Genomic DNA, 21,633 nt, shown 5'->3' on the forward strand with positions numbered 1-21,633 from the left:
TGTTCTGATATCTGCTGTTTTATATTGCTATTATTCTTCATGGCTTTTATTTGTATCTTTTTTTTCTCCTTGGGCATACCTATCAGTGAAAAAAGCTTTCTTCCTTCAGTATTAATTATACTGATTGCATCAATAACCATTTTCCACATTATCATAGTTTCATCCAGTTGTTGAGTCTGTTGATGATTCTGCATTAATTAAGGTAACGTGACATTAAAATCTTAGGTAGTTGTATAACAGATAATACCCAGCTTCCCATGGTTTCACTCACTCCTGACACAGCTCAGTGTATGCATTCCTAACTGAACCACCATCCTCATGTCATACAGGGCCTACACGTCTTTTATCTTGGAGCTCTGCTTCCTCTGGATCCTTTCCACTTGGCTTAGAGATGGGGAAAGAGACTGTGGAGCAGGCACATCTATTCATAACCACTTAAATCTCAAAAAAGATTACATCTCACCAGAATAGTGTGATCATTATATATGATGAATCATATGTCTATGCTTTATTGTATCAATAATTCAAGCTTTATTATAGGATAGTTTTACACTTATTGTATTATACGTATACAATAACTTAGCATAATAATCTTTAAAGGATATATTTTTCTTAACTAAAATTTTAACTATTCCCCAGCTACCATAAGAGCTGTAATATTTAAATTAGCTGTAATTTAAATTAGTTGTAATATTTAAATATTAAAAGTACCAAGATAAAAAAATGAATCTAAGTATTTTTATAAGAATTAGGTATGAAGACTGTTAGTCTACATTAAGATAGTTGACAAAATAAAGGTAAAAAGACATTTTTCTTACCCGAAAATAATATCCAAAAGCCCACATTATTAAAGTTAATTAAATATTATAGGGTTTTGGCAGATAAAAATAAAAATATGTTCCATTTGTCTACTTTATAAAATATCAACATGTTCTTCAAATTCTACTCAATATAAAGCCAATGTATATGTGTGTACTATATATACTTATGGAGAGACTTTTAAAAGGAAGAACAGTTAAAAAAGAGAAAATAATAATTTTAAAAAAGAAAGAATAATGACACAGAATAAAACAGATAAACATATACAAAGAGATCCAGGAATAGCCAGACAGCACACACACAAAAAAAAAAAGCCATGCAGAAATTCAAAGAAAGCACCATGAGAGATGCACTCACCACTTATAGTTATCCAAGCAGAGAAAAATGAACAAAACTTTCATGTAAAAATAACTCTACCTTGAGGATACGCTTCTATGGCTATTCTACAACTATAAGCAAAATGGCATGTTGCTTCTTGGTACTTTACTGCTCGCAAATTCATATGGTCACTCAATAACTACTAGTTGAGTGCCTGCTATATGCTATGCTCTGTTAGACGTGGTGCAGATTTTATAGTGGATACAAAGACAAAAATCTCTGCACTGATGATGCTTATATGTGGAACTGAGTTATCTACAGAATGGAGGCTTCTTTCCTCTCCTATGGAGTAACTTTTCAATTTAGTTGCCATGGTCAATCATTTCCTTTAACTTTGGTTTTGGTTTCTGGCAATGTTTAAAAAGCTGCGACTCCAAAACACATTTCTCGCTACAATCCTAATTAGTACAGAAAAAAGCTAGAATGTTCAATGTCACATTCTGTGCTCTGTTTCACTACTGTGAAAAGTCCTCAAAACTTTTTTTGATCGTACAAACATCACTTACACATTTGGAGCAGTAGCCCTAATATTTGTATGTTTATAAATTATACACACACACACACACACAAACACACACACATCAATATATATGTGCATACGAGTATATATATCATACCAATCTGTTACATATATAACATAAAAGAAACCCCAAAGCAGAAATAAAACTGAAATGGATATTTACAGATAGTAAATTTTCTCCCACATCCCCAGAGCTCATCTGTACTCTCAAAGGTATACAAACACCCATGGAAAAGACGACGGCACTTAGGTAATTTTTCACACTTTTAAACTTTATGGCAACAAATGTATAAAATAGCTCTTTATCCATTTTGACAAATACTATCTGTGACAAAAGGAGAAATAATCTAATTCAATGAGTCACAAAAGGTTGCAAAGTTGGCTTGACTCCCAGTTTGCTGTTTTCTTAATTAATATAAATTTTGATTAAAGGTGTTTGTGGAACTTATATCAAAGATTGAATAGCTTCTTAATAAACATACTGTTTACTAAATGTTACTTTATCCTTCCACAGACTCAAAGGCCTTAATAGGTCTTTCATTTTTGGACCTGATGTGTGTACATGTGCATGTTTGCACGTGTGTGCTGGGAACCTTATTAATAATAAAAATACTAAGTGTGGCATTGGTGTAGATATTTTTATTCTCTTCTAATCACTGCCATTTACACTATGTCAGTACATTTTTTAAATGAGCTAACAGAGCAAGTACTATTATCCCCATTTTACAAACAAAGAAATCAAGGCACAAAAACTAAAGTAATTTTCCTAAGATAAAGTGGCAAGTTAAAAATATAAAGAGAAGATTCTAGCAAAAGCATCACCTAACACTAACTCAGGATATTTTTTTGTTACCAAACTGCTGCAATACACTGATTATTGAAATCGGCATCTTCTACTATAACACGCAACTTCACGAATCTTTTTCTCATAAAGTACCAGGATTGTTATTCTCCACAAGAAAATGTCAAGTTTATTTTAAGAGCACTTACTGCATTTCAAGTATTTAAAGGATAGGGAGATATGTGTCCTTTTCCCACAAAATTAAACGTCATGGAATCGCTACAGGTTAAGGTTACAAAACTCACTGGTCACGCACCATTTGAGGGCATGTGATCTCTTGTTATTGACAAGGCAACGCTAAAACATTAAAAATGGGGCTGCTTTTGAATTATGGTGCTGAGGAAGGCACAGTGAAAAATAATAATCATCATAATTAAGTTTTCTATATCAATATTTTGCTTTGAGATAAAGGAACCCAATTACTTCTTGTACAATGGTCTCTATATGCAGTTTAATTGCTCTTCAAATCTGAGACCTATGATCGGGTGTCATTTCCCAAAATGATCAGGTGGCACCTATGAGGTCAGGGCTACAGAATGGTAAGTAAAACCACATCTGAAAATTCACACACACACACACACACACACACACACACACAATCAAGGAAAAGTTCACTGCAGCTATCTTACAGTTCTAGAGATCAGAAGTTTGAAATGGGTTTCACTGGGCTAAAAGCAAAGTGTCAGCACAGCCATGGTCCTTCTGGCAGCTCTAGGAAGGCTGTTTCCTTGACTTTTCCAGCTTCTAGGGGCTGCAGCATCCCTTGGCTCACGGCCCCTTCCTTCCAAGCTAGCAATCCAATCACTCTGACCTCTGCTTCCATGGCACATCTTCTCTGACTCTTGTGACGACCTCTTCCATCTTTTAGGGAACCTCGTGATTACACTGGATTCAGCTGCATAATCTAGGATGATCTCTCACCCCAAGGTCCTTAACTTTGTCATATCTGCAGAGTCACTTTGCCATGTAAGGGAACATTCACAGACTCCAGGGATTAGGATGAGGACATCTTCGGGGCCATTACTCTGCCTACCACAATTCTCGTAGCTAATGGCACCCTTAAATAGAACATTCTCTGAGGTCCACACAGCTTAGTGGCATGGAAAATTTAGGGGGTCCGGAGGAAAGCGGACCTAAACTAAGCTGGGATCTGGACTCTGACAGTAGCAGTTGTGTGATCTTAAATCATTCCACGTTGAGCAAGCTCAATTTCCTCATCTGTAAAGTTGTTGTAACACATACATCTGAAGTTATTGGAGGATTAAATGAAGATAAGGGATGTCAATACACAGAGTCCTGAGGTTAGTAAACAAATATACAAGATGTTAAGTGAATGGCAGTTTATCTCACCTTTCATGTTCAGACTTTGCATAATAATCATTATTTCCTTAGTTAAGGGATATATTCATTTTCTGGCCAATCCTTGCACTATTAATCTTCTTTTATACTAAGAAGCTTCAAATAGTTTTATTTTAACATTTATATAACTGGGATATTGATTTGCAATGTTCCTGATGCTTGATATATATATATATATATATAACCCTGACTTGATATATATATATATATAACCCTGAGTTGATATATATATATATATATATATATATATATATATATGAAATATGTATATATATATGGCATACTTCAGTGGGTTGGGATTTTAGAAGAGTTTATAGTTTTTAAAGTTTATGGCAAAGGAATTCAACATTTTTATAACTAGAGAGTTTTCTTTGCCCTTTTAAAGTGATTTTTTAAAAAAATTCACTATGTAAAAAGGCACAGATTTTTTAAAATTATTATTATAGCTTTGAGATTTGTTCCCACCACACATATACTTTGTGATGAGTAATTCCTAATTGTCATCACTATCAGAAAGCTTCTCTCATTCCAACTATTAGGACATAATTCACTGTTTTCTTTTTGCTAGATGATTTATCACAAAGCTTCTTAAAGCTGACTTTTGCCTACAACATGAAGATATGGCTCATATTATTTTCAACATCTTGCAGCTTTCAAAAAGAACATGTCTAACATTCTGAAAAACAGAAATTGTATTATAAGACCTCAAATGCTGGCCTAATGAAATTTAATGTGGACTTGGCGAGACAAGAGATGAATAACCTAGCAAGGAAATCACAGCGCACAGGATAAACGCAGTTTCCCAGCGTGTCTCTCCTCCTATCCCCACCTCGACACAAGATACAATAAAGCTCCACTGGGAATTTCTCGGTTACCGGATAGAAGTGGAATCTTGTTATAAGCAAACTGCAGAATATACAGGTATAGGAGTTACGGTCCAGAAAATACTTCCACACATTCATAAATATTTGCTTTGCCTTGCTGGAAAATCTCCCATGAAAAACAGTAACCTTGCTACTCTAAACTTCTAACTTGCTGTCCAAAAGACTCAGGGAAACAAATGACTGTTTTCCTGCTTAGAAGAAGAAAAAGAAAGAAAATAAAGTCTCATAAGAGATTAAAGGAATGTACCTTTTATTCTTCTATGTTACTTTTTTTAGACCTAAAAAAAATTGTTATTCCTTCCCTAAGTGGCAAGGTTTGAGGCCATCTGGATTTTTTTTTTCAACATTAGAACCAAAATGTAATATACAACAGGATATTAACAGATATTTTTTTCCTTTAGGAAAACACTTCTACAGTACTTTTCTTCACTCATGCATACACAAAATTGAGGAAAGATGAGGAATAAATTATTCTGTGTCTAAGTTAATGTGATTGTATATCATCAGAAATAATTCAGGGGAATAAAGCACCGTACAGACTATTTATAAAATATTTCTGATGATTTGAATGAATGTTTCACAAAATATTTGATGCACCAATTATGTGCAAAGCCCAGGGCTGAGTATTCAGCGAGGGTGAGAGGGATGAGGGAGGGATAGACATACATACAAGTCCTGACTCTTCTAACACTGTCAGCCCTGTTCACCAGCCCGACCGGGACCCACCACCTTTGCTTCTGTAATCACTGCCCTTACCTCTCGACCCGTTCTGCTGCTGCTATCATTGCTTCCACTGCCTTTCCATTTACTGATAATCTTCCATGGGCCAGGAGTATAACATAGGGTGCTCCATAAATAGTTTTGTATACACTCACTTTTATGTTTTTAAACCAGTGCCCAATCCTTTTCTCTCCTGCAAAGTCTAGGGGAATAAAACCTGTAACTTGTTTGGGCCATCTCAGTTTGTTTATTTCGTCTTCCTCTGGATGAGGCTGAACAGAAGTCCTCACTTGCTGCAGCCTGAAAACACAGCAGCCTCCCAGAGTGGTATCAAAGCTTTTTCATGAGGAATACAATTTACCGCAAGGCTCTAACCTCTGTATACATTTTTAAGATGCTAGGACTAAGGTCAAGGAAACCCTTACACACTTTTAAAACCACTCTTGAATATGAAATCGTATGATGGTATGATACTCTGGGGAGGTGTAAGCATGAAATATAGGCAGCCTTCCTTTCTACTGTCCATCAAGATCTCATTCCACTTCCCTCAAATAGGAAATTTACGTGGGATACAAAAATCTATTCAAACAGTAAGCTAGCACCTACAACAACAACAAAACTCACAAATTCCCCTTTCGTAATGTATAAAGCAAAGGAACATCTCACATTCTTTTTAATTCCATAAACAACTTTCCAAACATTTTAAATTATGTTTACGATAACCCTTGATTATAAAGTAAGGTGGAGGAAATGGCATGGACAGTTAATCCTAAAAAGTAACAGTGAAGGGAATTTTGGGTGATGGAGAGCTCGGAGTATGTTCAAAAAATTAAAGATTTACATCTCAAACCTACAGCCTTGGGAAAAAATAATTTCAAAATAAAAGAATCATTGAAATCTAAAGTACAGACAAAATTGGCAAAAATTGTCTTTGCTGAATAGCCTTAGACAATGTTGCTTCCTAGCAGAATTTTGGTTTAAAAACCAAAACTCTTACCTCTGTTTGGAAAATAAAAACCACCACCAATACTAGTGAACCATCAATTTAGCATCCAGTATGTTTCAGAACCGTGGTTTGCACCTGACATTTATTATCTCATTTAATTCCCACATCCACCCTATGAAGTAATTGCGAATTCGCCTACCTATATAGTAGCTGGAGGAGAAAATGAAACTTAGCACAAGGACATACACAGTCAGAAAATATATGAACGAAGCTGTTATAAACCAGATCGGTCTCAGTCTAAAGCGTACTGCCTCCATAATTAATTCTCTTACAAAAATGTGGGTGCTTTATTAGAGTGCAAGATATATTCTCTTTCTTGTTCTTAAGCTGTATAACTCATTTTTTTCATTTAAGTTTTTTTTTATGTGAGACTTTTAAAAGTGAAATTATTAGAGGCAACTGAGGATGCCACAGAAGCATGTCAAGGAATCAAGAACACAACAGCCTCAAGGAGTCCGGGCAGTTCCTTCAGCCCCGCATGCTTTCAGGGGAACTGACAAGACAGAGCTCATGGCAGGACACACCTCCATGTGCCAGTGGAGTGAAGGGGACAGGGCCCCATGTGCCATGGGGGAAAACAACGTGATAACACCTGGGCTTCAGATCTCCCAGCCTTGGCTGTGCATGGCTGCTCCACAACTTGATAACTAGGGGACGATAGGACACTTCCCCAACCTCTTTCAGTGTTCACTTTCTTACAGCTAAGTGGGAGTAACTATCACATCTGGTTCATGTCAGTCAAATGCAGCTGAATAAGTAACTGACTGGCACAACAGTTGCCACAAAACAGGATGAACTATCGTGATCTCTTCTGCTTGCTCTCCACCTCCAGGGCTACCTTAATGCTTCCCCAGCCTGGAAAGCCCTCCTGGATATTATATTGTGTGGCTAAGGTTCTCCACTTCCAAGAAGCCCCCCAGATAACTCCATGCCAATGTTCTCCCCATTCTTTAAAACCATTTATTTATTCACTAATTCATTCCGCAAAAACATTAATTGTGTTATTATGCTCCAGGCACTTTGCTAGATCCTATAGGGGACAAAAAAAAAAAAATCCAATTTCTTTCCCCAGGGAGTTGAAACCCAAATATTTAAAGCTATGCAAGTCAATTACTATCATATGCCTGGTTTTTTAACCAGGGATAAAAACATCTAGATAAAGGGCTATTTTAAAAATCAAATGAGACTATTTTTTGGTAGATGTCATTATTATTACTATACAAACATGCATCAAATCATGAAACTGTACACCTTAAACTTACCAGTGTTATATGAAAATTGCATTTCAATAAAGCTGGATAAACAATTAAAAACAAAAATGGAATGGGGTATGTATCAACCTTATCAGTGTATCAGCGCTCCTCAAGTCGGCTGTTTGCAAGCTGCCTCTCACCCATGGAGACAAGGGAAGAAACCCCTGTCAGGACACAAATGAGCTCACTTGCTACTTCTTCGAGAAAGCCTTTCTGTGAAAAAATGCCAGTTGAACTAACCGTGTTTCCTGACATGGCTGATTTACATTCAATAGCTCATCTGTGTGGACAGTTAACAAGCATGTCGCAGACTGGCACGGTCCGCAGGACACGCGTGGCACTGATCATCATTTTCATATGTCATCCCCTAGATCCGGGCTTCCTTTCCCAAACTCCACTGAAACCAAATTCTTAAAGAACACTGAATGTTTCTGCCTCTTCCTCAATCTGCTACAGACTATGTCAATCTCTTAAAACTCTTTGCTGGCTTTTACTAGAATGTACATGCTGGTTTTCTTTATATGTCTTGGATGCTTCCTTTTCTTGTCGCCTCAGCCAGCTTCTTATTCTCTTTCTGCCACCTGAGGAAAGGCATCCTTCAGGCTCTAACCACAGACTTTTTTTTTCCTGTTCTTCCTTTTCCCTCCTGAGGTGCAATTTCACATACTTCTGAGGTCTCAACCTTCACCTCCTGTGCAGAAACTGCAGTGATGTTTTTTATACCATTTGCAATATCCAGCACAAACTTTTCTGCATATATTGGATCGTCAGTAAATGTCTATCGAACTGAGAGAGTAGTGAACTATGTCTGTTATCAGCCACGAAGTTAATTTGTTCTTACCACATTAAGAAGTACTAATAAAGAAGCACCTTGATTTGTGAAGTAGCAATAGCTACTGTATTGAAAATATTAAATAACATTAAATATTAAATATTAAGCAAAAATCTAAGAAAATTAAAATGGAACTGTTTTTAAAACTTTTAAATAAAAATATTAGAGGTAAATTATTTTACAGTTGCAGAAAGTAAAATAAATTTATCATCAAGAAAAAGATTATAGCAGGGATAAAATAGTCTTAATATTGGATTTTTAACTTTTCCTACTGTCACCATTTCTTTGATTCAAAATGTAATCAAATACAGTGAAAACAGATAACTACAACCAACAAATAAATTATTTTCTTGATGGTTTTGCCATCGAAATTCAAACCAAAAAGGAAATATACATTTCAAGACCCCTTGTGGGGTCTTCATGGTATCTGCAAAGCCCATAAAAATCTCATTCTCTAGCTATTATGTACTCTTTAATTCCTAACAGACATTGTTCTACTTTTTAATTATTTCTGTGAACAGATTTTATGAAATCGAATGTTAAAACAAGCATTCCTTTGATGGAGAACAATGAATCAGTTTACCATGTCATGCATAACTCAAATGTACTATAAGAATGCCTGTGTGATTGATACATGAAATGCAGCTGTTCGGGAAAGGAAAGAACACAGCACAGTGCAAATATGCAAGAATGAGCAATGCTGCCCTTGCTGCATAAACACCCAATAGCCACAGAACTCAGCAGGGCTTGTTTGGCCTCAAGCAAAGCAATTAATCACAGAAGAGGCCTGTGTAAGATAAACTATGGAAATTATTGAACACAATGGAATTTAATTTTAGTGATGCTCACGCACCAATAACTGCAGAGTAATGCTGTGCTATGTAGGGCAGTAGTATATATTTATATGCTCACAGTGACATCAAAAAGATAAACTAAATAATTACCCTGTGTATGGAGGATTTGGGGAGTATTTTGCTATTATCGTATTCATATATATATATATATTTTTTTTTTCCTGAAAAGAAGATTAGTTAAGTTACTCCCAGCTCAAATTCTCTTTTTGAGGACTATATAATCAGATTGTGACAACATTCCTGGAGATCAAATGAGTGAATCCTAATTACAGCAGTGAAACCAGGGACTGCTCAGGATTTGCCCAGAATAAAGCTGTGCAGGGGTGTCTGAACGAGAAAAAAAAACTGTTAAATGTCCCTTACTATTCATAAAGCACTTGATGGTTTACAAAGTACATTTTTATTCTTCATTTTATTTTTTCAGCTTCACTGGAAGCATTGGGGACTCCCAGAATGGATGGAGGCGGAGGAGCGGGCTAGGAATAAAGGCAGGAGGCTACATGCTTGGCGGCTGGAAGCAAATCAACCGTCAATGTTCTGTTGTTGTTTATCTCTAATGTGATCAACACAATATGTCTTATACATAAGTGATTTCTGAGACTCAGAAATGTTGATGCAGAGTCTATAAAACCACCAAACAGGAGACAGCAGGAACCCGACAATGCTGTCATTTACATTTACGTTTTCCTGTCAGCAGTGCTGTTATCTTCAAGTCTTTCCAGGAAACCTTCTTAGAAAATAAGACAAACTAAGGTGTGAAACACATTGTACATATAATAGATGTTCCTAGGGGGAAACTTTGGAGGAGGGGATTGGTGTGGCTCCATCCGCATGACACGGCAAGAAACTGTTCCCATCAGACTGTAACAGGGGAGAAGGAAGGTCTGCGGGGCGCTGGGCACTGCAGTGAGCGAGGGATGCAATGATCAGGAAAGGAAAAAGGCACTGGCTCCACCCCTGCACGGGGACTTAAAGAAAGTCCTCATGTAAGCCTTCCTCACTTGCTCCCTCTGTGGCACAGCTTCTTCAAAACGCCTGTGGCTGTTCTTATACTCAGGACTGTGGTGAGTGAGCCCCCCCCCCCCCCCCCCCCGATCCTCAAGCCAGGAGCCTCATTCATCCTAAGTCTTTCCTCTCCTCTCCCTCTCCATCCATCACAACATCCTGTGGATTCTCCCTACCATGTCCCAATCACTCGACCACCTCCAAACCACGCCTCACTCATATCCCCTTCTATCCAGCCACCTGCTCCTTGCTAAGGTTAGGCCTTCATGGGCTCTTATTTAAAAGCTCTTCATGCCCCTAGTGTGAACTATTTAAATTTGGGCGTCCTTTTCTTTGTATTTAAGATGACGATGATACCTATCGTACAGGTTTCTTTCGAGGACAAAATGAGTTGATACACAGAAAGCACTAATGATAAGTGCCTGTAGCACAGTAAATACTCCGTTAGTGGTCGTTATTATTATTTTGTTATTGTTAATTGAGAATGTCAGAGAGAGGAAGAGGATAAAAACAAGGTCCAAGGCCCAAAACACCACCCCAAACCCCTAAAACCAATTACACTATACTGTAGTTATTTGTTCACTTGTTTATCTCCTACCAGACTATAAATTCACTCTGTGTCTAGAAAATAGTAGGCGTGTGACAAATGCTTATTGAATTAAAAAAAAATTTTAGTCCTAATTATATATTATATGCTCATGTAATGGCCTTTTATGCAATTTTAGCCAAGCAGTGACTGGAGAGTATGATTAGAAAAACACAAGGAAACAGATTTATTTATTTTTTTAATCATGGGCTTTATCCGTCTTCTCTCAAAACTGAAAACTACATAGGCAGAGCATACTCCGGCTCTAATGGAAAATGATGCTCAAATATTTAACTTTCAAAAATGTCATATTTGAATCACTTTACTATCACATATGCGAAGCTATGTTAGGCAGCGAAGACATCTGCTTCCTTGGCCAGAAATGTAGGTGTTCATGGAGATTTAAGATGGAGACAGCAAATGTTAAACAACAGCTTCCAGAGCTACAGACTGGCCCGCAGCCCAGGGCTGCCCACGTTAGGGCCCGGCAACTTTGGTGCCCCCCCCATAGTCAGAGGGACTACCACAGAAAAGAGGACAGGAAGCACGCTTGTCCCCACACCAACGCACACACACTCTCAAAATAAGGCCCCTAATTTCTCCTGCTACGTCTGGGTCAACACGTCCTCATTCAGTTTTGTGTAACAGTACTTTGATAAACCTCACTAGTCCTCAGCTAGTCAGTCCTGCTCAGAGAAGTTACAGGGAAAGGGGCTGTAACACATAATATATAATCTTTAATTCCTTTAAAATTTGTTTTCTAGTTTTACTGAGATATAATGGACATGTAACATGGTGTAAGTTTAAGGTGTACAACATGATGATGTGATACATGTATATATTATAAAATGACACCACAATAAGGTTAGTTAACACATCCATCACCCAATTTGTCTTGTATGTGTGGTAAGAATTTTGAGACCTACTCTTCTAGCAATTTTCAAGTCTACAATACAGCACTGCTAACTACAGTCACCATGCTGTACCTTAGATCCCCATAACTGATTCATTTTAAAACTGGAAGATTGTACTCTTTGCCAACATCTTTCCATTTCACCCACTCACTCCCCAGTCCCTGGCAATCATTATTCTATTCTGCTTCTGTAAGTGAGATCATACAAATTTGTCTTTCTGACTTATTTCATTAGCATAATGCTCCCGTGGTATGTAATTACAAATGTCATTATTTCCTTCTTTTTCATGGGTAAATAATATTCCATTATATAAACACACACACACACACACACACACACACACACACACACACACACATACACACACACAAACTTCTTTGTCTATTTATCTATCCATGGATGAACACTTGGATTGTTTCCATATCTTGGCTATCATGAATAACGCTGAAATGAACATGGGAGCACAAATATCTCCTTGAAATCCTGATTTAATTTATTTTGGATGTATACCCAGAAGTGGAAATTCTGGATCACATGGTGGTTATATTTTTCATTTTTTGAGGAGCCTCCATACTATTTCACCTCCATTGTGACTGTACCAAGTTATAGTCCAACAGTGTGAGGGGTTTCCTTTTCTCTGAATCCTATTCAATACTCGTTATCTCCTGTCTTTTTGATAATAGCTATTCTAACAGGTGTGAGGTGATATCTCACTATGGTTTTAATTTGTATTTCCCTGATAATTAGTGACATTGAGGACCTTTTCATGTACCTGTTTGCCATCTGTATGTCTTTTTTGGAAAAATGTGTATTCAGTTCCTCGGGCCACTTTTTAATTGGATTATTTGGGGGGTTTTTTGCTGTTGAGTTGTATATATTTTGGATATTAACCCTTTATCAAATATGTGTTTTGCAATTACCTTCTCTCATTCCATAGGCTGCATTTTTATTTTGTTGATCTTTAATTGCTTGAGAGAGACATGCTACAGTTTTCAGGTTTCAGAAAAGGAGGGGCCTTGAATATAAACTTAGGGAGATGGCAGGGGATGAAGCCTCTGTGAAGGGCTTCACACCTTTTGGTTATAATATATCTTGGAAGATGCACAGGGTGGACTAAGAAAAGATTAGGAAGTTACAGGTGGAAGGACTGGTCATCAGCAAGGCTGAGAAGTGGAAAGTCCCTCAGGTGGAATGGAGTGTGTTTGAAGAACAGTATGGCTGCAACATCAAATTAACGGATGAGAGAACAAAAATGAGGATGAATGATAAAGATACAGCATGAAGGCACCCTCCAGGAGTCTGGCAGACAGGCAGTGAGGAGCTCTGGAAGGAAGACCTGAGCAGGAGAGTGAAAGTACCACGTATTCATCTGCACAATGGTTTGCAAAGGGACAACCAAAAGAGGAGAAAAGTTAGATGGCTACTAGAAAGTTCTAAGCAAGAAGGAGATGTCAGATTCAGAAAATGAAAGGATGGAAGCAAAAAGTTATGCTGACCCATCAAAAGGTGAGTGAGTCTCCAGCCAGATGAGCCTAAGGAGGAACTCTCCTCTCCTCTCACACACAGCCAGGCGGAGCGTGAGCAGGAATCAGTCGCAAGTTTGTGCAAGAAGTGAAACAGCTAAGGTTTACTGAAGGTCTCCTGTGAGCCAGATACAGCACTTAGTGCCTGAAATAACCGTCTCATTTAAATCTCTGTATCAAGCTCTTCTAAGAGCAGTGCTGCTTGATAATCACCAATTCACAAATGGAAACAACACAGGTTCACAGAAGTAAGACGAGCTGTCTCTGCTCAAAGAATACATAGTGAAGAGGGTGAATAACCCAACAAATATTCATTATAGCAACACGGACTGTGGCAAACAGTGGCGACCAAAGAGACACAGGTCTCGCCACCGTTTTCAAACTCAGATCTGAAGCCTAAGCTCTTCCCTGTCTTCCTTCCACCGCTGCTTCACATGCTTATAAAAGAAGTCTCTGGTCTGACTCAGCTACAGCCTTTGACTAATGCCATGTGGTGCCCACAACACTGATATTAAACCTAATTTCAAGTCACTTAACAATCCTTCTTACTTAGCTGAAGGATATGTTTTCACCGTCTTTTAAAATACTGATGGTCACAAGAGGTCACAGTACTTTGTGCTCAACTGCTCATTATTCATATTTTAAGCAAGAAAAGCTGATACCAACCCTGTTCCTTTCTCAATGTAAAGGAACAGTTTACATAAAATCTTGGGCCTTCTCCTCACTCGTGCAGTCCCACCTTTCCTGAATCAGAATGATAATCTGCCAGAGAGCAGAACACAGAGTACAAGAATCTATTTACATTAAAGTACTTAATTAATTTGAATAGGTCTCAGTAGAAAGAAAAACCATATTTCTATAGGCAGGATAGGAAGAATTAAAATATACATCAACTCCACGACCATTAGAAAACATTTCTTCATTCACCTGATAAATATTTATTGAGCATTTTACTAAGCCTGAGGCAACACTATAAGGCTTGTGAGAGATCGTATACAAATTTCTAAAACAGGGTACTGTTTCCAGATGTTTCAGTGTGGTACAGCATAAGACACAGGAAGACAAACATAATTCTAGTTAGGGCAGGTGGTTGTTGGGAGGTACTTCTCCATGGGTCTCTTACATTTCTGCATGTATTATGAATGAGGCACTGACTGTCCTTTGTTCTGAACTCTCTTTTCAAGGATGTTTCTATAGCAAACAGCCTTGGATGACAGAGTGGTATCTCCCTTTGGAGCAAAGGACAGTTTTGTTTACAATCCTGAACGATACAGTGTCTCTGCAGAGGTTAAGGGCAGGCATTGCTTGCTGGTCCAATACATTAATGTCTGTTTCCAGAGCAAAGGACGGACGTGTTTCCTACCCATTATAAAAGACTCGGGTTCCCTAAGCTCAATGAGCCTCTCCCATAACGCAATCTACTCTTCAGGTCACCCTGTGGGAACTGGGGCTCAGGGAAGAGGTGCAGATAAGCTGAGATTCAGATACTGCTGCTACAGTGAGTAATAAACTGTCGTTTGTGTCCACCTTAGGAGTCACAGGTCTTCTATCAGCATCTATGAAACTGTGATAGACGAACTTTCTGACTTGCACATAGGATAAATTAGGATAAATTATAGATCCTCGACAGTTCTTGACAGTGGTAGGTTACAAAAATGGCCACAAATTCTTCCCCCTCCTGCATCCATACCCTTTGGTACATCTTCTTACACTGACTCTGGGCTTGGCTATGTGACTTGTTTTACCAATTGGACACTTGTGAACACTAAACAAACAGAAACTTCAAGAACACCTGTGCACTGAGGCCTGCTCTTGCTGTGTTTAGAATTTACTTGTCCTATGAAAACTCCCAAGCTTGCCTGTTAATGAGAAATACATGCCCAGTGTCCCCTACCCTCCAGCCAAGAGCCTACCAATCACCAGACACGTGAATAAGGCCAACTTAGATCATCCGACCTCCGGCCAACTCTCCAATTAACTGCTGATGTGAGAATGAATCAGCAAAGATCAGCGGAAGTGGCAGACCAGAGGAACTACCCCACTTCTAAGTTTTGGGTGGTTTGTTCTGCAACAAAAGCTAACAAAAGATGCATCGTAGAAGGCAAAAACTCATCCCAGTATAATGTCAGTATTACAAGATCCTTAGGGCTCAGTCTATGTCTGGTTAAATATTGTAACTCCAGCACTTAGCACACTGCCTAGCAAAAAGTTAAGTGCCAACTGTTCCAACATTGTTTCGGTTTATCTATCTGAGCAATCAATACACAAGTCACCTAATTTGCATCTCACACACAGATCATGAAATTGAAGGAGCTGTGTATGAATCCAGCAGGACATGTGGTTCAGTGGGAAAAGCCCAGCTTCCTTTTCTCTCCCGGAGCTGAGCTCGGCCTGCAGGTCCGTGGTGAGCCGCGGACGCGGGGCTCTGTTCACCAAGATGGGATTTGTTAAAGTTGTCAAGAATAAGGCCTATTTCAAGAGATACCAAGTGAAATTTAGAAGATGCCGTGAAGGTAAAACTGATTGCTACACCGGGAAATGCTTCGTAATCCAGGATAAAAATAAGTACAACACACCCAAATATAGGATGATCGTTCAGGTGACCAACAGAGACATCATTTGTCAGGTTGCTATGCCCATATAGAAGGAGATATGATAGTTTGTGCAGCTTATGCTCATGAACTCCCAAAGGATGGCATGACGGTTGGCCTGACAAATTATGCTGCAGCACATTGTACTGGCCTGCTGCTGGCCTACAGTCTTCTCAATACGTTTGGCATGGACAAGATCTATGAAGGCCAAGTGGAGGTGACTGGAGATGAATACAATGTGGAAAGCATTGATGGTCAACCTGGTGCCTTCACCTGCTATTTGGATGCAGGGCTTGCCAGCACTACCCTGGAAATAAAGTTTTCAGGGCCCTGAAAGGGAGCTGTGGATGGAGGCTTGTCTAACCCTCACAATACCAAATGGTTCCCTGGTTATGATTCAGAAAGCAAGGAATTCAATGCAGAAGTACATTGGAAACACATCATAGGCCAGAACGTCGCAGATTATATGCGTTATCTAGTGGAAGAAGATGAAGATGCTTACAAGAAACAATTCTCTCAATACACAAAGAACAACGTCACTCCAGACATGATGGAGGAGATGTATAAGAAAGCTCATGGTGTTATATGGGAGAATCCAGTTTATGAGAAGAAGCCTAAGAAAGAAGTTAAAAAGAAGAGGTGGAACCATCCCAAAATGTCGCTTGCCCAGAAGAAAGATCGGGTAGTGCAGAAGAAGGCCAGCTTCCTCAGAGCTTAGGAACGGGCTGCTGAGAGCTAATAAACCAAACAAGTTTTCTATGAAGATTTTTCATATAGGCAATAATAAACTTATTAAGCAACTGGAAAAAAAAGAAAAAGCCCAGCATGGTACTCAAGGAGACAGACGCTCCAGTGCGTGATAATTAGCTCTTCTATGCAATATCTGGCAGTCCTTGGGCAGGTTATTTAAGCATATTGCATTCTAGTTTCCTTATATGCAAAATGGGAAAAATAAATCTTTCTTTACAGGCTTTATAACATAGGTATCATAAAGGAGGCACTGGCTGTGTACAACCTACCAAGTGCAGGGGCATTGCAGAGAAAGAGATGAAAAACCGGGAATAGCAGCAAACACTGTTAATTGCCAACAACTCTCTTGCATTCCCATGCATGCACTTGTTCACATGCTCTTTCTCTCACATATACACATGCACAAAATCAAACCATTTCCCAAAATCAAATTAAAAACCCAACCAGCGAAGACCTGAGAGAAGCTAAGCACCAAGAGGGTTATATTACGGTCCGCAGGAAGACAAAACTCGGATTATATAACGTGCACATGTTATATATAACAACCCAAAGCGTGTTGTTTGAAAAGCCCTCTGAAAAACATAACCCACCTTTCTAAAGATTAATGCCCAACAATTTGAGAGTGTATCATTATATTAATGGAATGAAAGGTCACTCTTCAGAGATTCTGCTTCATTTCTTCAGTTTAGAATTAAATTCCTACTTTTAATTTTAGAAAGACATTTTAAGCAATTACTTCTTTATCCTTTACATGACTAGGTTTCATCACATTTAAAACACTTTTTTAAAAAGTCTGTCTTTTATGATTTGGCATCTTTGAAATTTCTCTTTAACTACTAGTTGGCAACTGAGTGCAGATGACATTGTCTCCTAAACATCAAAAACAAGATTATTATTGGAAATATACAAATAAACCGATAAATTGCCCATGGGCCTAAGTTGGTTTCTGTATTATTTTGAGACTTTGGCAAGGGGAATTTTAAAAAACTCACAATTACATTTATATCCTCATTTATATAGATTGTATGCTGTTTTAAAATTATTAACCAAAATAACATTCAAAAGGAAATTAAATAAGAATAATGTATATTCAGAAATCAATGTTTCAAAATATTCTGGTGAATAATTGTCCAGATTTTCTTTCTTATATCCATATAAGAAGTAGAATAGCATGCCACTAAGAGTCAGATAGATTTTAATTCCAGATCTGCCATTTAGGAACTCTGTGACTGATTACTTAACCTCTGAGTTATCTCAAATTACTTAACTTCTGAGATTCAGTTTCCATATATGTAAAATGTTGACTTTTTATAGCATGTGTAGGTGTTTGTAAAATGAGTTGTTGTGAGGATTAAAATCCCTTCTCCACCACCCAAATCACAGGAAGTATTAAATAAATGACATTTGACCAGCTATAACCATACTGTACAATTTCATCCTCAAAACAATAAGAATGAAAAAAGGAAAAGGAAAAAACAAACCAACATGGCACATCGCATTAGCCACTGGAAATCAAACTCCAGAGTTCTGCTCAACAAGGCAACACGCCGCCTTCTGCCACAGGGACACCCACATAAAAGTCCATTACGCCAACTGCATCTCTGGCCTGGGAGCAAATAGTTGGAAAGCACTAACACAGGCATAGAACAGGCATAGAAAATCCGAAACACTACATATATTTAGGGACTTAGTTTATTTTCACAAATTGTTTACTGATTGTCCTTTTGATCTGAATCTAGAAACATCCTATCCCCAGCCCACTCCACCCCTCCATTATGGAACACTACAATGCCACTTTCTTATGGTGATAAAGTGTCAAACGCCCCTCAGCTCTAAGGCAAGAGAGAGGTCCAGAGGTCCCATTGGAGGGACGTGCAGATATCCAGCCATGAGAGGATCCCAAAGGGGCCCCAAATTTCATTCTGCCCAGGAAAGGACCCCAACATCACTGGCTCTGGGGACTATCATCTAATTGGCTGATGGTTACATGACACTTCAGGAAACTTCATCCTCCTCTGTGCATTGATATCTTAAGAGAGAGAAACAAACAACCTTGGCTTACCCGGAAATAGTCACTGCATGCTGCAAGGACCGCCTTGTGCGCATGGAATTTCTGTTCCTCGGCAATCAGGGTGACATCGCAGAGGATGCCATCACTTCTCTGTTGATTCAGCGCGGCCAGGACAGTGTCATTGTGAGATTCCGAGTGGCAGAGCCTCTGGCCTGTCAGCATTTCTTGAATACTATGAATGAGAGCAATCAGATCAGCACTCGTCCTCTCACCAGAGCAGGCTGCCCCCGTGCTCCGTCCCTCCTTTGGCACCAACTTAAGGAATGCACCACGGCCCTACTGCAGAGAGAATTTTGATTCCCCCATTTTCTTTCCCTCCACCCTGCTCTTGCTCTCCATTTCTCTAATTCTCTCTTTTCCTCATCCCCTTTCCTACTAGTGCTTCTCCTTCTGAACGTGTGTGTGTGTGTGTCTGTGTGTGTGTGTGTGTGTGTGTCCCTGTGTCTGTGGACTGGCCCATGTCTCCAGGCCTCTGTCCCCTCGGTGTGTGTGTACATCTCCAAGTGAATGTGTATCTGGATGTGTGTGCATCTGTGTGGGGCTCTTTCCACTCTGTGACCCCCTCCCAAACTCTCCATTTCCTTCTCTAGCTTTGTACCATCTGTGTGGGATTAGCACAGTCTCAGAACGTGATCACTGCCATGCTCGGATCCAGCACAGACTCCACTGGGCCTGCATGACACACCAGAGACCCTGGAAGTTACCACATCTCCCCACGGGACTCAATACTCCATTAACAAGTAAAACAAAAGTGAGCAATACTGGTTAAGGAAAAAATGGCTGCCAGTGAACATTCCATGTAAAAAGCAGTTAATTAAACCCTGATGGCTTATTATAACACTTGGGAAATTATGCACCACGAGGAGAACATCAATAGAAATGACACTGTTAGTGAAAAACATGTAAGGCTAAAAGTAAAATATATCTGTATTATCAGCCGTCAATGTCTATATGTGATCATTGTACTAGATTTATGAATTACTCTATAATTTTATGTTCTGTTCTTTTTTTTTTTCATTTTGTTTCTTCTTCTTCTTTTTTTTTTTTTTTAAAGATTTTATTGGGGAAGGGGAACAGGACTTTATTTGGGAACAGTGTGTACTTCCAGGACTTTTTTCCAAGTCAAGTTGTTATCCTTTCAATCTTAGTTGTGGAGGGTGCTGTTCAGCTTCAAGTTGTTGTCCTTTCAGTCTTAGTTGTGGAGGGTGCAGCTCAGCTCCGGGTCCAGCTGCCATTGCTAGTTGCAGGGGACACAGCCCACCATCCCTTGTGGGAGTCCAACCGGCAACCTTATGGTTGAGAGCCCACACTCCAACCAACTGAGCCATCAGGGAGGCAGCTCAGCTCAAGGTGCCGTGTTCAATCTTTAGTTGCAGGGGGCGCTGCCCACCATCCCTTGAGGGAGTCAAGGAATCAAACTGGCAACCTTATGGTTGAGAGCCCACACTCCAACCAACTGAGCCATCAGGGAGGCAGCTCAGCTCAAGGTGCCGTGTTCAATCTTTAGTTGTAGGGGGCGCTGCCCACCATCCCTTGAGGGAGTCAAGGAATCGAACTGGCAACCTTGTGGTTGAGAGCCCACTGGACCATGTGGGAATCGAACCGGCAGCCTTTGGAGTTAGGAGCATGGAGCACCAACCGCCTGAGCCACCGGGCCGGCCCTGTTCTGTTTTTTTGAAATTGCTAAATTGATCCCTTGTGAAACTCCCCCCTTCATTCCCTACCCCATTCTAAAGTGTTCTTCCTATGTCTTTTCAAAACTCCTAGGTGGAACTCCAGATCTTCCTAAAATAACGTAAAGGCAATGTCATAAACACAAAACACAAGCTGGATTTGTAGTTAGCTATGGACAATTCCAGCTTTGATCTACAAAAATCTCCACAGTGCTCTAAAATCTCAAAACTGGCACTGGACTAAGATGGGTGAGTTGCACCCATCAGAACTCACACCCAGAAGGAGAACAAGGGCCATTAACCCCAGTGTGAGGCCGTGAGGCCGGTGGACTCTTCTCCAAGCTGAGTAAACATATCACGGGGATGTCTCAGCACTGTCTCTCCAATCCTGACAATGCCTGCATCTGATCCCTCTCCCTCCGAGTGGAAAGAGCCACTTAGGAAAGCCAGGAGTCGCCACTGGCCCAAACTGCATGGTTAATTTATTTGAAGGGCTCTGTCCAGCCTGTGGTGCCAGTTGGCTGGTAAATTACAACTCAGCACAAATCACACCACCTTAAAGTGAACCAAATGCTTCGTGTGAAGTGCCCGCGCACAGTTAGTAAGCTTTATTGGACATATTGACTGGGGAGCCTCAGAAATGTCAGAACTATTGAAAGAAAAAGAAAACTTGACAGGAGGTGATGAGACAGGAAGTTCTCGTGGGAAGGTGGGAGGATTATTTTCAGTTAATATGCAGCAGTGAGTTTTGAAATGATTCCTGTCATCAAATATTCATATAGGGGCTCTAGGTATCAGCAGACTTTTTAAATAAGCAATTGAAAATGCACTTAGAAGCATAAATAACTTTTTTAATACACGTTTCTGTGCAAAGCCTAAAATGGATTTTAATTAGCAGGGCTCAATTAAAGAAATGAGGAGGTGAGAAGAGAAATACTGAGAGTGCCCTCTGTACTTTATCAGCTAAGTAAAGCATTGAAATAGTGTTTGAAAAATTTTTCCTAAAAAAGGGACATTTTAATATATTTTATAAACACAAAGCTCTTACTATGTT

At 39.3% G+C, this 21,633-nt stretch overlaps 1 protein-coding gene and 1 pseudogene across 5 annotated transcripts in view; one reads left to right on the forward strand and one right to left on the reverse strand.

Moving 5' to 3' along the window:
- KLHL32 (kelch like family member 32) overlaps window positions 1-21,633 on the reverse strand; it is a 197,199-nt gene that overhangs the window by 129,625 nt on the left and 45,941 nt on the right. For all 5 annotated transcript variants that reach the window (XM_088795544.1, XM_088795543.1, XM_088795547.1 and 2 more), the window contains exon 3: window positions 18,898-19,078. In XM_088795544.1, coding sequence (XP_088651670.1) covers window positions 18,898-19,078 — 181 coding nt within the window. The remainder of the gene's footprint in view (window positions 1-18,897; window positions 19,079-21,633) is intronic.
- LOC109453598 (large ribosomal subunit protein uL18 pseudogene) lies at window positions 15,932-16,824 on the forward strand (annotated as a pseudogene).

This window comes from Rhinolophus sinicus, chromosome 2 (genome assembly GCF_057876585.1).
Source record: "Rhinolophus sinicus isolate RSI-liver-muscle chromosome 2, RSI-T2T, whole genome shotgun sequence".
NCBI classification, from domain to species: Eukaryota; Metazoa; Chordata; class Mammalia; order Chiroptera; family Rhinolophidae; genus Rhinolophus; species Rhinolophus sinicus.